Source organism: Kickxella alabastrina, assembly GCF_025024165.1.
Source record: "Kickxella alabastrina strain RSA 675 chromosome Unknown BX661scaffold_15, whole genome shotgun sequence".
Classification (NCBI taxonomy): Eukaryota; Fungi; Kickxellomycota; class Kickxellomycetes; order Kickxellales; family Kickxellaceae; genus Kickxella; species Kickxella alabastrina.
Window position 1 is genome coordinate 265,550 of NW_026251486.1, and position 17,064 is coordinate 282,613.

General features: G+C 58.3%; 2 protein-coding genes across 2 annotated transcripts; one reads left to right on the top strand and one right to left on the bottom strand.

Annotated features, from left to right (window-relative positions):
- Nucleotides 1-225: 225 nt before the first annotated feature.
- On the top strand, nt 226-14,569 carry BX661DRAFT_184288 (uncharacterized protein). Its single transcript, XM_051536448.1, has one exon. It carries the CDS (start codon nt 403-405, stop codon nt 14,491-14,493), a length of 14,091 nt encoding a protein of 4,696 aa, XP_051390777.1. The 5' UTR covers nt 226-402; the 3' UTR covers nt 14,494-14,569.
- BX661DRAFT_184289 (uncharacterized protein) lies at nt 14,570-15,826 on the bottom strand. Its single transcript, XM_051536449.1, has one exon. The coding sequence runs from the start codon at nt 15,715-15,717 to the stop codon at nt 14,641-14,643; it is 1,077 nt and encodes a 358-aa protein (XP_051390778.1). The 5' UTR covers nt 15,718-15,826; the 3' UTR covers nt 14,570-14,640.
- Nucleotides 15,827-17,064: the final 1,238 nt, after the last annotated feature.

Sequence of the window (17,064 nt, forward strand, 5' to 3'; positions counted from 1 at the left end):
TGACCATCGCTTGGCTGTGACCAAATCACACACCACTCACCTCAAACCCAGTAGTCACATTTTCTCACATTCAGGCCAGCGATCACCGCGGCCACCGCAGCTAATCAGATTTTGCAAGCGCCTTGATCTCATCAAAGTTTTTCTTAATGGGGCGCGTCTGAAAGTGTGCAAAAATGAAATTTGAATTTCAAAAAGCCATTTCATTTTTGTTTCTGCTTTTCAATTGACAACTTCAATTTTATTTTATTTTATTTATTTATTATTCAAAGTTCAGTTTATTGCTGACATTTTTGGACTATACTACAAAAAAGAGAACCACTCTGTTTATCAATTGTTTTCTATTTACCCGAATACACTAGACAACCCCCCCCACCCCGAACGCTCGAATCGAAGCTGAGAAGCATGACAGCAGGTTCCTCTTCCAGGGCCGCAGCATCACGCAGCGGCAGCGGTAGTGGCGGTTATAACCGATCCGGCCAGCAGCAACAGCAATTGGCAGCAGATCCGAGCTTTGTCCCCACCGGGCCGTCGCAGGCTGAGATCGAGCGCAAGGCGCAGGAGTGGCGCAAGCTCAACGCCAAGCGCTATGACACAAAGCGCCGCATGGGCTTTGCCGAGCAGGAGAAGAGCGACATGCCGCCCGAGCACCTGCGCAAGATCATCAAGGACCACGGCGACATGAGCGCGCGCAAGTACCGCCATGACAAGCGCGTGTACCTCGGCGCGCTCAAGTATGTGCCACACGCGGTGCTCAAGCTGCTGGAGAATATGCCGATGCCTTGGGAGCAGGTGCGCGAGGTGCCGGTGCTTTACCACGTGACAGGCGCAATTACCTTTGTCAACGAGATCCCTTGGGTCATTGAGCCCGTGTACATGGCGCAGTGGGGTACCATGTGGATCATGATGCGTCGCGAGAAGCGCGACCGCAAGCATTTTAAGCGCATGCGGTTTCCCCCGTTCGACGACGAGGAGCCGCCGCTTGACTATGGAGACAACTTGCTCGATGTGGAACCGCTCGAGGCGATCCAGATGGACCTGAACGAGGAGGACGACTCGGCAGTCATTGATTGGTTCTACGACAACAAACCCCTAGCCGACGAGAGCGACGATGAGGATGACGACGAGGAGGGTGGCAGCGGCAGCGCGGCGAGGAGGGCGGTCGGATGCCGTGTGAACGGACCCACATACCGCAAGTGGCAGCTTGATCTGCCGGCCATGGCCAACCTGCACCATCTGGCCGGGCAGCTGCTGTCAGACATGGTTGACCCCAACTTCTTTTACCTGTTTGATCTCAACTCGTTCATCACAGCCAAGTGCCTGAACATGGCCATCCCTGGCGGGCCCAAGTTCGAGCCCATGTACCGCGACATCAACCCGGCCGACGAGGACTGGAATGAGTTCAACGATATCAACAAGATCATCATCCGGCAGCCCATCCGCACCGAGTACAAGGTAGCCTTCCCGCACCTGTACAACTCGCTGCCGCGCAAGGTGCGGGTCTCAACGTACCACACGCCGGCGCTGCAGTATGTGCGGTCGGAAAACCCCGACCTGCCGGCGTTCTACTACGACCCGGCGATCAACCCAATTTCGTCGCGCAGCCTGGTGTCGCAGTTCAAGGACGACGCGCGCTCAGTCGAAGACGAGATCTTTGGTGACCGCGACGAGGACGAGGACTTTGTGCTGCCCGACGGTGCCTCGGCATTCCTGGCCGACACGCCGCTCGAGACTGACAACACGGCCAACGGCATTGCACTGTTCTGGGCTCCGCACCCGTTCAGTTCTCGCAGTGGGCGCACGCGCCGCGCGGTTGATGTGCCGCTGGTCAAGGACTGGTACATGGAGCACTGTCCGCAAGGCATGCCTGTCAAGGTACGCGTGTCCTACCAGAAGCTGCTGAAGAACTACGTGCTTAACGCCATCCACTCGACACCCCCGCGGTCGCAGCGCAAAAAGTACTTGTTCCGCCAGTTCAAGGCGACAAAGTTTTTCCAGTCAACCGAGATCGACTGGGTCGAGGCCGGCCTGCAGGTTTGCCGGCAAGGCCACAACATGCTTAACCTGTTGATTCACCGCAAGCGGCTCAACTATCTGCATCTCGACTACAACTTCAACCTGAAGCCGGTTAAGACGCTGACCACAAAGGAGCGCAAAAAGAGTCGCTTCGGTAATGCCTTCCATCTGTGCGTCGCTGAGGGCACGCCGGTCAGCTTGGGCAACGGCCTCGCCCTGCCGATCGAGCTGATCCGCGGCGGCGATGCACTGCAATGCGTTGCGCCGGTGGCCGAGCACTCAGCGACAAAGGCCGTCGGGTACGCGGGTCGCGCCGGAGGCGATGCCTTTCAGGTGCACGCAGCGCCCCAGGACTGCCTGCGCATCACTTGCATTGACGGCACCACGCTCGTGGTCACGCCGACACACCCGGTGCTAGCTATCAGAGGCCACCTCAGAGCAACCATGGAGGACGCCAAGTACGTGTCGGCGGGCGAGCTGACGGCCGAGCACTCTGTCGTGTGTTCAGCGCTGCTCAGCATCACTGACCACCCGGATGCCGATGCGCACTCCCAGTATGAGCTGGCCGGATGGAGCATGCAGCAGGGCCGCCCGCAGATCCTGGCGCTTGCCCGTCTGCTTGGCGCCCTGGCAGCCGGCGGTAGCGGCATGGCGGAACAGTTTGCTGTCGGCCAGCAGTGCGCACTGTTTTTACAATTGCGTGACGGTCTAGACGTCAGCCAGGCTCAAGCAGATATCAGACTTTTAACCGGCGGCCGCCAGCTCGGCACGATGCACCGCGGTCGCGGGCTGGCCAATCGCGCGGCGTTCGGACTCCAGCAACTCCTGCGCTTGGAGCTTCCGCGCAGTGTGTGCGAGATGGCCGAGGCAGCTGGTTACAGACACCATCGTGACGTACCGACGGCCATTCGCCAGGCGCCTGTCTCGGTGCAGCGTGAGTTTGTGGCTGCATGGTGGGGCTGCGGAAGCACATGGGCGGCGGCAGCCACATCAACATCTTCCAAGCCTTCTGCCGACAGTCTTTGGCCTCTTTCTGCCGCTGCCGCTGCCGACAACGACGGCCAGGCGAAGAGTACCGACAAGGATGCGACTGTGATGGTGCGCGGGCTTGTGCAGTGGATGCAGGACTCGCTGCGCCAAAACTTTGGAGTCGAGACGCAGAGTATCGAGAAGAATGCGCTTGTGGTGTCTGCGCAGACGCACTTTGCTGCTGGCATGCGTCTTTCGGGCTTGCGCTCCTTTGGTGCATTTGTTGAGCGTGTTGGCGTGCGCTACTGTTGCCGTGAGCAGGTCGCGCTTGACGCCATGCGGCGCTGGCAGGGATATATTGCCCAGGCCGACCAGAGCACGGGGGCGTCAACGGCGTCTGCCAAGCTGTGCGGCTTGGACGAGTTCATCCAGCTCACCCGTCTGCCGCTGGCGTCCTCGGACCAGCTGCACAGCGGCTTTGAAAGTGCGGTTCTCGTGCCTATCGCTAGTGTGACGGCTGATGTGCGGCGGCGCATGGTCTACGACATTTCGGTGCCAGCACACGAGAACTTTATCGCCGGCTCGGCGGTGGTGCACAACTGCCGCGAGATCCTGCGGCTGACCAAACTCATTGTTGACTCACATGTGCAGTATCGGCTGGGCAACGTCGACGCGTTCCAGCTGGCCGACGGGCTGCAGTACCTGTTTGCTCACGTTGGACAGCTGACAGGTATGTACCGGTACAAGTACCGGCTGATGCGGCAGATCCGTGCCTGTAAGGACTTGAAGCACCTAATCTACTACAGATTCAACACTGGCGCTGTGGGAAAGGGCCCGGGCGTCGGGTTCTGGGCACCCGGATGGCGCGTGTGGCTGTTCTTCTTGCGTGGCATCGTTCCTCTGCTGGAGCGGTGGCTGGGCAACCTGCTCGCGCGGCAGTTTGAGGGGCGCAACTCCAAGGGCGTCGTCAAGTCGCTGACCAAGCAGCGCGTGGACTCGCACTACGATTTGGAGCTGCGCGCGGCCGTCATGCACGACATCCTGGACATGATGCCCGAGGGCATCCGCGGAAACAAGAGCAAGGTGATCCTGCAGCATCTGTCAGAGGCCTGGCGGTGCTACAAGGCGAATATCCCGTGGCAGGTGCCGGGCATGCCCAAGCCGATCGAGAATATGATCCTGCGGTACGTCAAGTCCAAGGCCGACTGGTGGACTTCTGTAGCGCACTACAACCGTGAGCGTATTAGGCGTGGCGCCACGGTGGACAAGGCGATTGCGCGGCGCAACTGCGGGCGGCTGACGCGGCTGTGGCTCAAGTCAGAGCAGGAGCGGCAACGCAACTACCTGAAGGATGGGCCCTATGTCAGTGCCGAGGAGGCCGTTGCCATCTATACGACTGCAGTGCATTGGCTTGAGTCACGGCGTTTCTCGCCGATCCCGTTCCCGCCGCTGTCGTACAAGCACGACCCGAAGCTGCTGATCCTGGCGCTCGAGCGGTTGCGCGAGTCGTACTCGGTGCAGGGCCACCTGAACTCGTCGCAGCGCGAGGAGCTGGGGCTGATCGAGCAGGCGTTCGACAACCCGCACGAGACGCTCAACCGCATCAAGCGGCTGCTGCTGACGCAGCGCGCGTTCAAGGAGGTTGGCATCGAGTTTATGGACATGTACTCGCACTTGGTGCCTGTCTTTGACGTGGAGCCGCTGGAAAAGATCACAGACGCGTACTTGGACCAGTACCTGTGGTATGAGGCAGACAAGCGGCGGCTGTGGGCGCCTTGGATCAAGCCGGCTGACTCTGAGCCAGCGCCCCTGCTGGTGTACAAGTGGTGCCAGGGCGTCAACAATCTGGACGGCGCGTGGCAGACGGACTCTGGGCAGTGCACAGTGATGGTCGAGGCGAAGCTGGCGCGGGTGTTCGAGAAGATCGACCTGACGCTGCTCAACCGGCTCCTGCGGTTGGTGCTGGACCACAACCTGGCGGATTACATGACAGCCAAGAACAACGTTGTGATCAGCTTCAAGGACATGAACCATGTCAACTCGTATGGTATGGTGCGCGGGTTGCAGTTTGCGCCGTTTATCTTCCAGTACTACAGCATGATCATCGACCTGCTGCTGCTTGGCCTGGAGCGCGCAAGCGAGATAGCGGGGCCGCCGGCACAGCCTAACGACTTTTTGCAGTTCAAGGACGTGGCGACCGAGCGGCGGCACCCGATCCGCATGTACATGCGCTATCTGGACCGCATCTACATGCTGCTGCGCTTTGATGACGAGGAGGACTCGCGTGATCTGATCCAACGGTTCCTGACGGAGAACCCGGACCCCAACAACGAAAATGTTGTTGGGTACAACAACAAGCGGTGCTGGCCGCGCGACAGCCGCATGCGGCTAATGAAGCACGACGTCAACCTGGGACGCGCGGTGTTCTGGGACATCAAGAACAGGCTACCGCGGTCGCTGACAACGGTCGAGTGGGAGGACGAGCAGACATTCGTCAGCGTGTACTCGCGCGACAACCCCAACCTGCTATTCGACATGGCCGGCTTTGAGGTGCGCATCCTGCCCAAGTGCCGGCAGACGACGGCCAGCGCGCAGGACGGTTCATGGGCGCTCATTGACGACAGCTCGAAGGAGCGCACGGCGACAGCGTTTTTGCGCGTCGACGACGCGTCGATCCAGCGGTTCAACAACCGCATCCGCCAGATTCTTATGTCTTCAGGCAGCACAACGTTCACCAAGATCGCCAACAAGTTCAACACGGCGCTAATCGGCCTGATGACTTACTTCCGCGAGGCTGTGGTGCACACGCGCGAGATGCTCGATCTGCTGGTTAAGGCCGAGACGAAGATTCAGTCGCGCATCATGCTAGGGCTCAACTCCAAGGACAGCAACCGCATGCCACCCGTCATCTTCTACTGCTACGGCGCTGGCTTCCGCGTGCGCATGGCCGACGGGTCGACGCGCGCCATTGAGGACGTGTCTGTCAGCGACCGCGTTCTCGGCGCTGACGGCCAGGCGCGTGACGTCGCACACACGATGTCGGGGTCGGCGCCGCTCTTCCGCGTGGCACTGGCTCCATTGCGCCACGCGGAGGAAGACGCCAGCGACAGCTCCGTGCCGCTGAGCTACTGCGCGCCGGTGGTGCGTACGGCTAGCAGCATCTCAGTGCAGAGCATCTGCTCGGACGGCTTAGGCGATTTAACAGCGGCGGCAGAAGTGGTTGGCGACATCGCTGACGCGCGCGCGCTGTTGTACGACGACTCCTTCTTGTGTAACTCTAAGCACAGGCTGGTCATTCGCGTGGCGAGCAGCACTCAGCTTAGTGAGCAGGCTGCGCGCGCAGCAAATTCGCACTGGTCGGACGCCGGCGCGTTTGCCGTCGAGTCAGTTGAGCTGCGCATGGATCCACAGCTTGGGTTCGAGCGGCCGTTCACGACGCAACAGGTTTTCGAGTACAACTCGAGTGCGTTCGGACTGGCCGACAACGCTAAGGCGCGCGCGCTGCAGGAGGCCAACAGGCACGTGGAGCACATGCAACAGCTGGCGGCCGAAGCTGGCGTCACAACGCCCGACTGCGTGTACTTGTGGCATGATAAGCAGAAGGCAGCGTTCCGCATTATGTCGCGCGGGTACCCCGAACAGCTGGTGCCGCCATGCCGCAGCATGTACTACGGCTGCGTCCCCATGTCGGCGTCGGCGTCCAACCTGGTGTTCAACTCGCGCATGGAGGCGCAACAGGCCGCCGAGAGCGCAATGGCTGCCTCTGCGCCAAACAGCCACCTGATGTGGGCTGTCAGCTTGTGCGACTACCTAGCGTACGTCGACAGCATGCAGGCGAGCGGCCAGCAGCCCGTGCCCTGCGTCATGGCGTACAGCGGCCTGGTCAGCCGTTGGCCGGGCGCGGAGAACGGCAACGGTTATGTCACCCTGGTTGCAGGCGGCGACTCCGAGCTGGCGGCTGACCTCGGCTGGGCGCTTGGCTGCTGGCTGTGCGGCGGTGGCAGCAGCGGCAGCAATGGCAAGTCCGAAAACACAGCCGATTCTGTGCTGCAGCATTGGGAAAAGATTGCGGCGGCGGGCGATGCATTCACCACTCTGCTCAGCGCACTGTGCCTGTCTGACTCAACAAAGGCTGTGTCGATCGAGACGCGCGACGCACTTGTTAGCGAGCAGCCCGGCGTGCGGCAGGCGCTGCTGGCCGGCATGCTGGATGTGTGCGGCAAGACGACCGGCGACTTGCGCGTGGCCATCGCACAGCCGCTGGACAACAGTGAGTCAGTGCTACGACTGGCCTACGAGGTGGCGCGGTCGCTGGGCCTGCAAACAACCAGTCGCAAGAGCGTGTCGCATGGGTTTGTTGTAATTGGTGGCGATTTTGCTGGTATCCCCAGCGTCACAGCGGTGTGCGCGGCTTCGTCAAAGGCGGCCGTCAGCGCTGCGAATTATGCGACGTTTGACGTTAGCACGCAGCCGGCCACACAGGAGGCCGCGTACTATGGGTTCACAGTCGCAGACGGGCAGTCACCGCTGTTCTGCCACGGCGACTTTGTCGTCGGGTCCAACTGCCCCAAGGAGCTGGGTGGGCTGGGCATGCTGTCGATGGGCCACGTGCTGATCCCGCAGTCGGACCTGCGGTGGGCCAAGCAGACCGACACAGGCATCTCGCACTTCCGCGCCGGCATGTCGCACGAGGAGGGCCAGCTGATCCCCAACCTGTTCAGGTACATTCTGCCGTGGGAGAGCGAGTTTGTCGACTCGCAGCGCGTGTGGGCTGAGTACGCGCTCAAGCGCCAGGAAGCCAGCGCGCAGAACCGGCGGCTCACGCTTGAGGATCTGGAGGACTCGTGGGATCGCGGTATCCCGCGCATCAACACGTTGTTCTCCAAGGACCGCCACACGCTGGCGTATGACAAGGGCTGGCGCATCCGCACCGAGTGGAAGCAGTACCAGGTTCCCAAGGCCAACCCGTTCTGGTGGACCCACGCCAAGCACGACGGCAAGTTGTGGCAACTCAACAGCTACCGCACAGACATGATCCAGGCGCTGGGCGGCGTCGAGTGCATTTTGGAGCACTCGCTGTTCCGCGGAACATACTACCCAACGTGGGAAGGCCTGTTCTGGCAGCAGCAGTGCTTTGCCGCTGGCACACTGGTGATGATGCACAGCGGTGAGCTCAGGCGCGTCGAGGACGTCGCTGTGGGCGAGCTTCTTATGGGCGACGACTCGGCGCCGCGCGTGGTCGACGAGCTCGTGCGCGGCCCGGCTGGCTACATGTTCGCACTTGACATTCCCGCGTGGGGCAGTGCCACTGTTGTCGTCACGTCCAACCACGTGCTGGTGCTGCGCAGCGCCTCGGACCCGGGCGCCCCACTCATCGAGTGCACGGTTGAGGAGTACTTGGCCATGGCTGCCGCCGAGCGCGCTGGCCTGGCCATGCTCAGCGCGCGCATCGCGTACCCAGTGTCCCCAGCTCTTTTGGACTGCGACCCGCTGCTTTTGGGCGCACGCCTGGCCTATGCTACCGGCGCAGGCCGCAGTGCCAAGCTGTTTGTGGCTGCCAGCCTCGCGTGCTACGCGACTGCGCCAGCTGTCAGTGCGCTGATGCGCGACGACGCGCTGCGTTGCGACAGCACAAACGCTGCCGATGCCACTGCGCTTATATATGCAGATACGGACGACGATCTGGATGTGCCGACTGTATACCGCGCACACGCCAGTCCGCTGGTGCGCGCATTGGTGTTTGCCGGCGCGGCTCTTGTACTCGGTGGCAGCCTTGGCGACTCGTCGATCTCTGTGCGCACGTCGAGCGAACAGTTGGCCCGCCAGCTGCACGCGCTGCTTGTGACGCTGGGCCACCCGGCCATTCATTCTGTTGACGAGAGCAGCGGAGGCGAGCCGGCGACGCACGTTGTAGTGTGTCCGCTTTCCAAACAGCTGTTCAAACAGGGTGAGGTGCCGACTGTCTGGGACGCCGCGCAAAGCCTGGCCGAGCCGCTCAAGAACTCTTGTGACTCTGCAGCCAGCTGTGTTGCCTTTTCGGTGCGCAAGGTTGCGTCTGAGCCGTACTTTGGGTTCAACGTGTCGGGAGCCAACCGCCGCTTCATGCTGGCCAACGGCCTTGTCACGCATAACTCAACATCGTTTGGCGGAGCTATGGGCCAGCGCCAGCTCACCAATGCGCAGCGCTCGGGTCTTAACCAGATCCCTAACCGTCGCTTCACCCTGTGGTGGTCTCCGACCATCAACCGCTGCCTGCGCCCGGATACTGAGGTCTTCATGGCCGACGGCTCTGTGCGGGCGATTAGGGATATTTCCTCTGGCGATCGCGTGCTGGGCATGGACTCGCGCCCGCGTCTGGTCGAGTCAGTGCACTCGGGCAAGGATGTCATGTACGATGTTTGTGAGATGCGCGGTGATGTCCGGCTGGGCCTCACCGAGTTTACGTGTAACGCGTGGCATATCCTGCACCTAGTGACACGCACTGCCGCTGTTGCTGATGTTGGCGCCGTAACGACAGAGGATGGTGATCAACGCGATGGCAGCAAGGTATTTACCGTCAAGTATGCGGCCCTGGACATAGTTTCAGTCGACGGCGAAAATGTCAAGATGGTCGTGTGGAAGCAGAATACCTTCAACACTTTGATTTTTGGCGGCGACGAAGCGAGCGCCCGCAGCGCTGCGCTTGCATTTAGCGACAGCGTGAGTGGCCAGCGCATACAGTGGGAGCTAGAGGCGCGCCTCTACGCACGTGTTGACCCGCAGATCCGCCAGCAGACCTACCAACTGGCGGCGCCCGTGCTGCTGGAGAACACCAGGCTCGAGCGGCTGTGCGAGCAGACCGGCGTGTCTGCCAGCAAGGCCGCTGATATTGCTTGGCTTGTCGGGCTCTGGATCGGTTCCGGCGCGTCTGCAACACCGACCGTTCGCGTGGATGCGCAGAGCGTGCGGCGTGTTAAGGACGTTTGCCAGTCCATTGGGCTGGACACAACGAGCGCCCAGTGGATTTCGGCGGAGGAGGCTGGCACGGGCGAGCAGCAAGGCTGGGTCGAGCTCGTTGCCAAGCTGCCGACGCCCGGCTCGAACACATTCTTGAATCTGGTTCGCGCATTGGACATGGGTTCCTCCGACCCCAAGCGCACGCCAGTGTGGATTTCGACCGAGGCCATCAGCGTGCGCGAGCATCTTTTGGCCGGTCTGGTTGACTCTACTGGCCGCATTGTGCCTGCGACCACCTCGGGCGATTGCGCTGATGATATCAGCCATTGCGCTGATCGTGATATGGACTGCAAGGCGGAGCAGGCCAAGTATGAGCGCGTTGACTTGGTTGCCAACCAGGAGGCCGTCGCCTCCAGCATCCTCGCGCTAGCTCGCTCCCTCGGCATCGCCTACTCTGTGTCGCGCCACGGGTCTTCTGCCGGTGACCGCAGGACCAAGAGTGGCTCTGCCCTGTCCGTGTCCCTGGTGCCATGCAGCGCGCTGAGCAGCGTGCTTTGTTGTGCATCATCTGGGCTCAGGCGTGTGTCCTCTCCCGCTGTCGTCCGCCACCTGCCGGTCGAGTTCAGATTCGATGTTGTTGAGTCTGGGCTGGCGCAAGCCGTACGAGGCGAGCTTTCATCGAGTGCGACTGGCGACCAGGCTCTGCCCTTGCGGTCGGTGGGCTCCGGGCAGCAGGGCCGGGACATCGTGGGCTCGTTTGACGCGAGCCTCGTTTGTTTGATTTTTACTGCCTTTGACATGTTTGGCTTTGCACGTGAGGACGTCGCCACACAGTTCGGTGTTGACGAATCGGCTATAGCGCAGTTCCTCGGTGGACAGTCGCCGAGTGAGCTGCTCGAGTGCCGCTTCCGCAACATGGTTGTCCAGCACTTGTCCTTGGAGGCCTTGCTCAGGATCGACGCCGCAAGACGCGCGCCTGGCAAGGGCGAGTACGTCGGCCTTACGCTGGAGAGCACATCGGACCAGCTCTTCATGCTGGCCAATAGTGCAATTGTCCACAACAGCAACGTGTACATTGGATTCCAAGTGCAGCTCGATTTGACAGGTATATTTATGCATGGCAAGCTGCCGACGCTCAAGATTTCGTACGTCAGCTTGTTCCGCAGTCACGCGTGGCAAAAGTCGCACGAGAGCCTCATTCTGGATCTCTGCCAGGTGATGGACAACGAGTTGGAGCCGCTGCAAATAGAGACGGTGCAAAAGGAGGCCATCCACCCGCGCAAGTCGTACAAGATGACGAGCTCGGCAGCTGACATTACATGCTTTGCATCATACAAGTGGCCCGTGTCGACGCCCAGCATGCTGACCGACGGCAGCGACCGGATGGACGCCGGAACGACACAAAAGTATTGGCTCGACGTGCAGCTGCGCTGGGGCGACTACGACTCGCACGATATCGAGCGGTACACACGCTCAAAGTTCCTGGACTTCACGACCGACAGCATGAGCATCTACCCGTCGCCCACAGGTGTCGTTATCGGCGTCGACCTGGCGTACAACATTTACTCAGCGTACGGAAACTGGATCCCCGGAATGAAGCCCCTGATGCAGCAGGCCATGGCCAAGATCATGAAGGCCAGCCCAGCGCTCTACGTCATTCGTGAGCGCATCCGCAAGGCCCTGCAGTTGTTCTCTTCCGAGCCCACAGAGAGCTACCTGAATAGCACAAACTATGCCGAGCTGTTCTCCCACCAGACGTGCTGGTTTGTCGACGACTCCAACGTGTACCGTGTAACCGTGCAGAAGACCTTTGAGGGCAACTTGACGTGCTTCCCTGTCGAGGACCATCAAATCTTGACCGAGCACGGGTTCTGGAGCCTGGACCAGGTGCAGGAGCACTTTGCGCGCCACTCAACCTTGCGCATCGCCTGCTACATCGAGGATGGCTCGCTCGAGTACCACTCGATCACCATTGATGAGGTGACCATTGACCAGGGCAAGCATGATTTAGTAGAGATGTTTGCACCCGAGGAGGATGTCTCTATCATGCCCACGGCCAACCACCGCATGCTGCTGCGCGTCGGCCGCTCGGATCAGGATAAGCTGCCGCTTGAGGTCCACACCGCCGGCTCTGTGCTAGAGCAGGGCGCTCATGATGAGACCGTGGATGCGCAATTTATGGCGCGCTTTGCCGCCGGCGAGTCTGTCAAGGACACTGGTATGAGCGATACAGAGCTTCCGTTTGCCACTGCGCTGTCATTGCGCACTGGCGATGAGATTGACGCGTTCCTCGAGCTCTACGGGTACTGGATGGGCACTGTCAGCGGTGATGCTATCGGTGGCCAGCAGCTGGATGCTGGTATGCGGTCCGTGGTGGTCATGGCTGTGTGCGACACAGACAAGAGCCATGTTGCCACGCTGGTGGCTCGTCTGGGATTGTGTGTCCAGCAAAAGTCGGTGTGCGAAGAGCAGCTGTGCCACTGCATCAGCGACCTGAGCTGGTGGTCCTACTTTGAAGGCCAGTACGGCGGCGATCACAGTGCCCTGTGCCTTTGGGACTGGGTCTGGAACCGTTGCCTGAGCATGCGCCGCCTGCGTCTGATCATTAGCGGCATGCAGCGCGCCTCGCGTGCGCACAACGAGATCCGCACCTCGTCGATGGGCTTCCGCGACGAGCTGCAGCGCCTGCTGCTGCACGCGGGATACTCGGCTGTGTTTGGCGGCGAGCCGAACGCCTGGACTGTGAGCTTCACCGAGACTGAGCAGCTGGCCGAGCCCAAGCTGAATGTCCGCCGGCAGTTCCGCTCTGTGGAGCAGCAGAGCGGCACGGTGTGGTGTGTAACGGTGCCATCCCGCGGGCAGTACATCATGGTCCGCCGGGTTCTGGCCACCGATGACGCGGGCCATGTTACCTCGGCATCGCGTCCGGTCGTTGTGGGAAACACTAAGCCGATTAACGGTGCCATGACGATTCTGAACCCGCGCACCGGTCAGTGCTTCATCAAGGTTATTCATAGCTCCGTGTGGGCCGGCCAAAAGCGCCTCGGACAGCTGGCCAAGTGGAAGACGGCCGAGGAAACTGTTGCGCTCGTGCGCTCGCTCCCGGTCGAGGAGCAGCCCAATCAGCTGATTGTCTCGCGCAAGGGCATGTTGGATCCTTTGGAGGTCACCATGCTGGACTTCCCGAACATCACTATCCGCGGTAGTGAGATGCAGCTGCCCCTGCAAGCCCTGCTGAAGATCGAGAAGATCGGAGATATGATTCTCAAGGCGACTGAGCCCAAGATGAGCATGTGGTCGTGCTATGATAACTGGCTGTCGACCGTGTCCCCGTACACAGCCTTCTCGCGGCTGGTGCTGATCCTGCGTGCGCTACACATCAACAACGAGCGCGCAAAGATCATCCTGCGCCCAGACAAGACCACCATCACAGAGCCGCACCACCTGTGGCCGACTTTGGCCGACGAGCAATGGATCAAGGTGGAGAACCAGCTGAAGGACCTGATCCTGGGTGATTACGGCAAGAAGAACAACGTCAACGTCGCGTCCCTGACGGCCTCCGAGATCCGCGACGTCATTCTGGGAATGGAGATCCAGGCGCCCTCACAGCAGCGGCAGCAGATTGCCGAGATCGAGAAGCAGGCGCGCGAGCAGTCGCAGCTGACCGCTGTGACCACGAAGACGCAGAACGTGCATGGCGACGAGATCGTGGTGACGACGACCAGCAACTACGAGAACCAGGCTTTTGCATCGAAGACCGAGTGGCGCCTGCGGGCCATTGCCGCGCAGAACCTGCCGCTGCGCACCAAGCACCTGTATGTGTCTTCGGATGATATCAGCGATACAGCGTACACGTACGTTTTGCCCAAGAACTTGCTCCAGCGGTTCATTACTATTGCCGATCCGCGCACGCAGATTGCTGGTTACCTCTATGGTGTATCGCCGCAGGGCAATGACCAGGTTAAGGAAATCCGCTCGATAGTCATGGTGCCGCAGTGGGCGACGCACCAGCAGGTGAATTTGCCCGAGAAGATGCCTAACCACGAGTACCTGCGCGATCTGGAGCCCCTCGGATGGATCCACACAATGCCCAACGAGCTCTCGCATTTGTCGCCGCAGGACGTCACCACGCACGCGCGCATCCTCGCCCGCACGGCGGACAAGCCCAAGGTACGCTGGGACGGTGAAAAGACCATCACCATGACCTGCGCCTTCACACCCGGATCGTGCTCGCTGACGGCGTACAAGCTGACACCGGCTGGCTTCGAGTGGGGTCGTGAGAACCAGAACATGACCTCGGCCAGCCCCGAGGGCTTCTCGCCAGCGTGCTTTGAGCGCGTGCAGATGCTTTTGTCCGACCGGTTCATGGGATTCTTTATGGTGCCGGACGACAATGGCCTGTGGAACTACAATTTCATGGGACCGGCGCATCGCGCCGACATGTCGTATGGCTTGCAGTTAGATGTGCCACGCGAGTTCTATGATGAGATGCACAGACCGAGTCACTTTATGAACTTTACTGATCTTGAGGGCGGTGCCGGCGATGAGGTCGACCTGGAGGACGAGTTTGAGTGAAAGCACGAGCTAATATCGACGCTGCTATGGATTCCCTTTTTCCTCTCTTTTCTCACTTTTATATTTTCTCAAAAGATGTTTCTAATTCTTTATTTTTTGTTTAAAGGATGAAGGATAAAAATGGATAATAGTATTTTTAGAGGAAAATTAGAATGCCACTCCTAGGCTTTGTTTTTGCTGCTGCTGCGGTTGCGATGATGATGATGGCTGCGGCGGTGGTGGTGGCGCGCTTTGCATTGGCGCCATGGTTGCGGCAGGCGGGAGGCTGGCATTTGAAGCGGAATTAGTCACAAACGCATAGCGCTGCTGTGGCGGCAACGTGCCAACATAGGATCCTTGGGACTTTGCGAGAAGCAGCTTGGCTGCACTGTGAATGGCATCAACTGACGGACGCAGGGCAGCTGGTGCATGAGCACCAGCGACTCTGGCTAAATTTATCTGCAGCTGCTTGGCCACGTCCCTCTCGGCATCTGTGATAAGACCAAAATCACCACTCGCCGCACGTTTGTCCTGCATATCCAGCAGCTGTGCCAGGAGTCGGTCGTTGGCGCTCAAAATTGACTCGGCGGTCTCGTCCTGTGTGTTACTGTTGCTGCCGTTCTTGCTGGGCAAATGCGAGTCCAATCCCACGTCGGCCGGTGTCAGGCCAAGATCGCTGAGCAGCTCAGGGGATATTGTGTGCTGGTCGGTCGAGTTTTCCAGAAATGTGCTCGCGTATTCTAGTGCCGAATCTATATCTGCCATCGAGACAGCAGCATCAGCGCCAGTGTGTTGGTTGCTACCATCAATGGCATTCGCCGTCTCGGCCAAAAACAGGTCTTCTCTTCTAAGCACACCGTATTCGGACGCCCTGAGAGACGATTGCAGAGAGTCTCTGGTGGGCAGGAAGCTGCTGAAATAACCATAGTCCTCGTCCACAGGCAACGCCAAAGGCTGTTGCTGCTTCAAGGTTTGCTTTGCTTTGAAACTCGAATTGCCTTTGGGCAAGAATGCCTCCAACGTGTAAGGCTTCCCCTGTGCTCCAGACGCGCTGTCTGACACACCAGCAGTGGCGGATGGGTGAATGACAATGTATTGCAGGCCTTCAGGAAGCTCCGGCAGGAGCTCACTGTGAGCGACAAATAGTGGGTCTGAGAACAGGATGCCAGTTTGTGTGCGGCGCAAAAGCGCAATGAAACGACCGCCTATGGGCGATTTGTTCTCCTGTGCAGCTTCAGCGTCCATCGTGTGCAAAAATTATTTAATAAATAAAACTGAAAATATACAAGATGGCAGCAAAATGCAAATGAAAACAAAAAAGAATGTAACGAAGAAAGGAAAGAAGGAAGGAAATGCAAAACGCGAAAAAGTTGAAATTAAATTCAAATTTGAATGCGCACGTATTTTCGTCGGTCCTTTTCACCTACGCTTCAAAAGAGGAATGGGTCGGTCTGTTTTAATTGATTTTTTGATTTTTTGATTTTTGATTTTTTTTTGTTATTTATACTTTAATGTTTACACTTGGATTGCGTTGTTGTTCGCAATGGCGCTGAAGCCATTCGCTGCGCTATGGGACGCACTGTGTTTCGCGCTATATTTATGGACACGGGGATGCCCCAATTGTCGGCGGTGACGAAGCCACCCGCATGATAAAACCCACGTACAATGCCAACAAGGAGACACCTATCATTGGCATGGTCGTGTACGAGGGCGAAGCGACAGAAGCCCTTTACGACAGCACTATTGTCAAGCCTGTCACATTTGTCAATGTGAAAAAGTGTTTTTCAGTTCCAAATGAGTAGATTAAGTGCAATTGCTTTTGCTTTTGCTTGTGTATTTTTGTCAACGTACATTTTGCAATATTGAATGGGAAATTACTTTATCTCAACTATTAAATGCTTTGTTTGCGTTTCCTTTGCATCATATCGACCACTTGTAAAAGTCTGCATTTTTCGCGCTGTCTTTAGTTATTATTAATGCAACGGGAAAATCATTGGGCTAAGGACAAGTGGGAATTCAGCCAGATGTGGCTGCGTAGATGTATTCTAATTGACTACCATGCACAGCTTGACAAAAACGCGTTAAATGACAAGTGCAACTGGTATTTTATGCTATCCTGATTTATTTTTCTTCTATTATCTCACTAATCTCACGTACCGCTCACGTCGAAATTTAATACCCGCCCCATGCAACCAATGTACTGAAAACAGTGTTTAAACTAAATATAATAAATGCAAAAAACCGATAATGCTGGATGCAATATTTGTGCCATGTATCTGCTGTGCTATCCAAATGTCTAAAGGATATACTCGGGATCTGAAAGCGAGGTTTGCGATTAATATTATAGCGGCTAATGTTTGGCTCACATTTTTTATTTTCCTTGCTCCCTCCCACGACCCTCGGCGCGTAAAAACAGCTAAAGGCAAAAATAAAAAAGCCATCGGTCAATGTTGGAATAGTTGTGTAGTTTTTGTATACTATTTTGTTGTGTTGTGTTGTGGGCATGTACTTGGGGTCATTAGAGAGTCTGGGAATACCTGCCATAGTTGCTGAACATTTTTTAAATATGATTACCTCTGCTAACAAAATGGT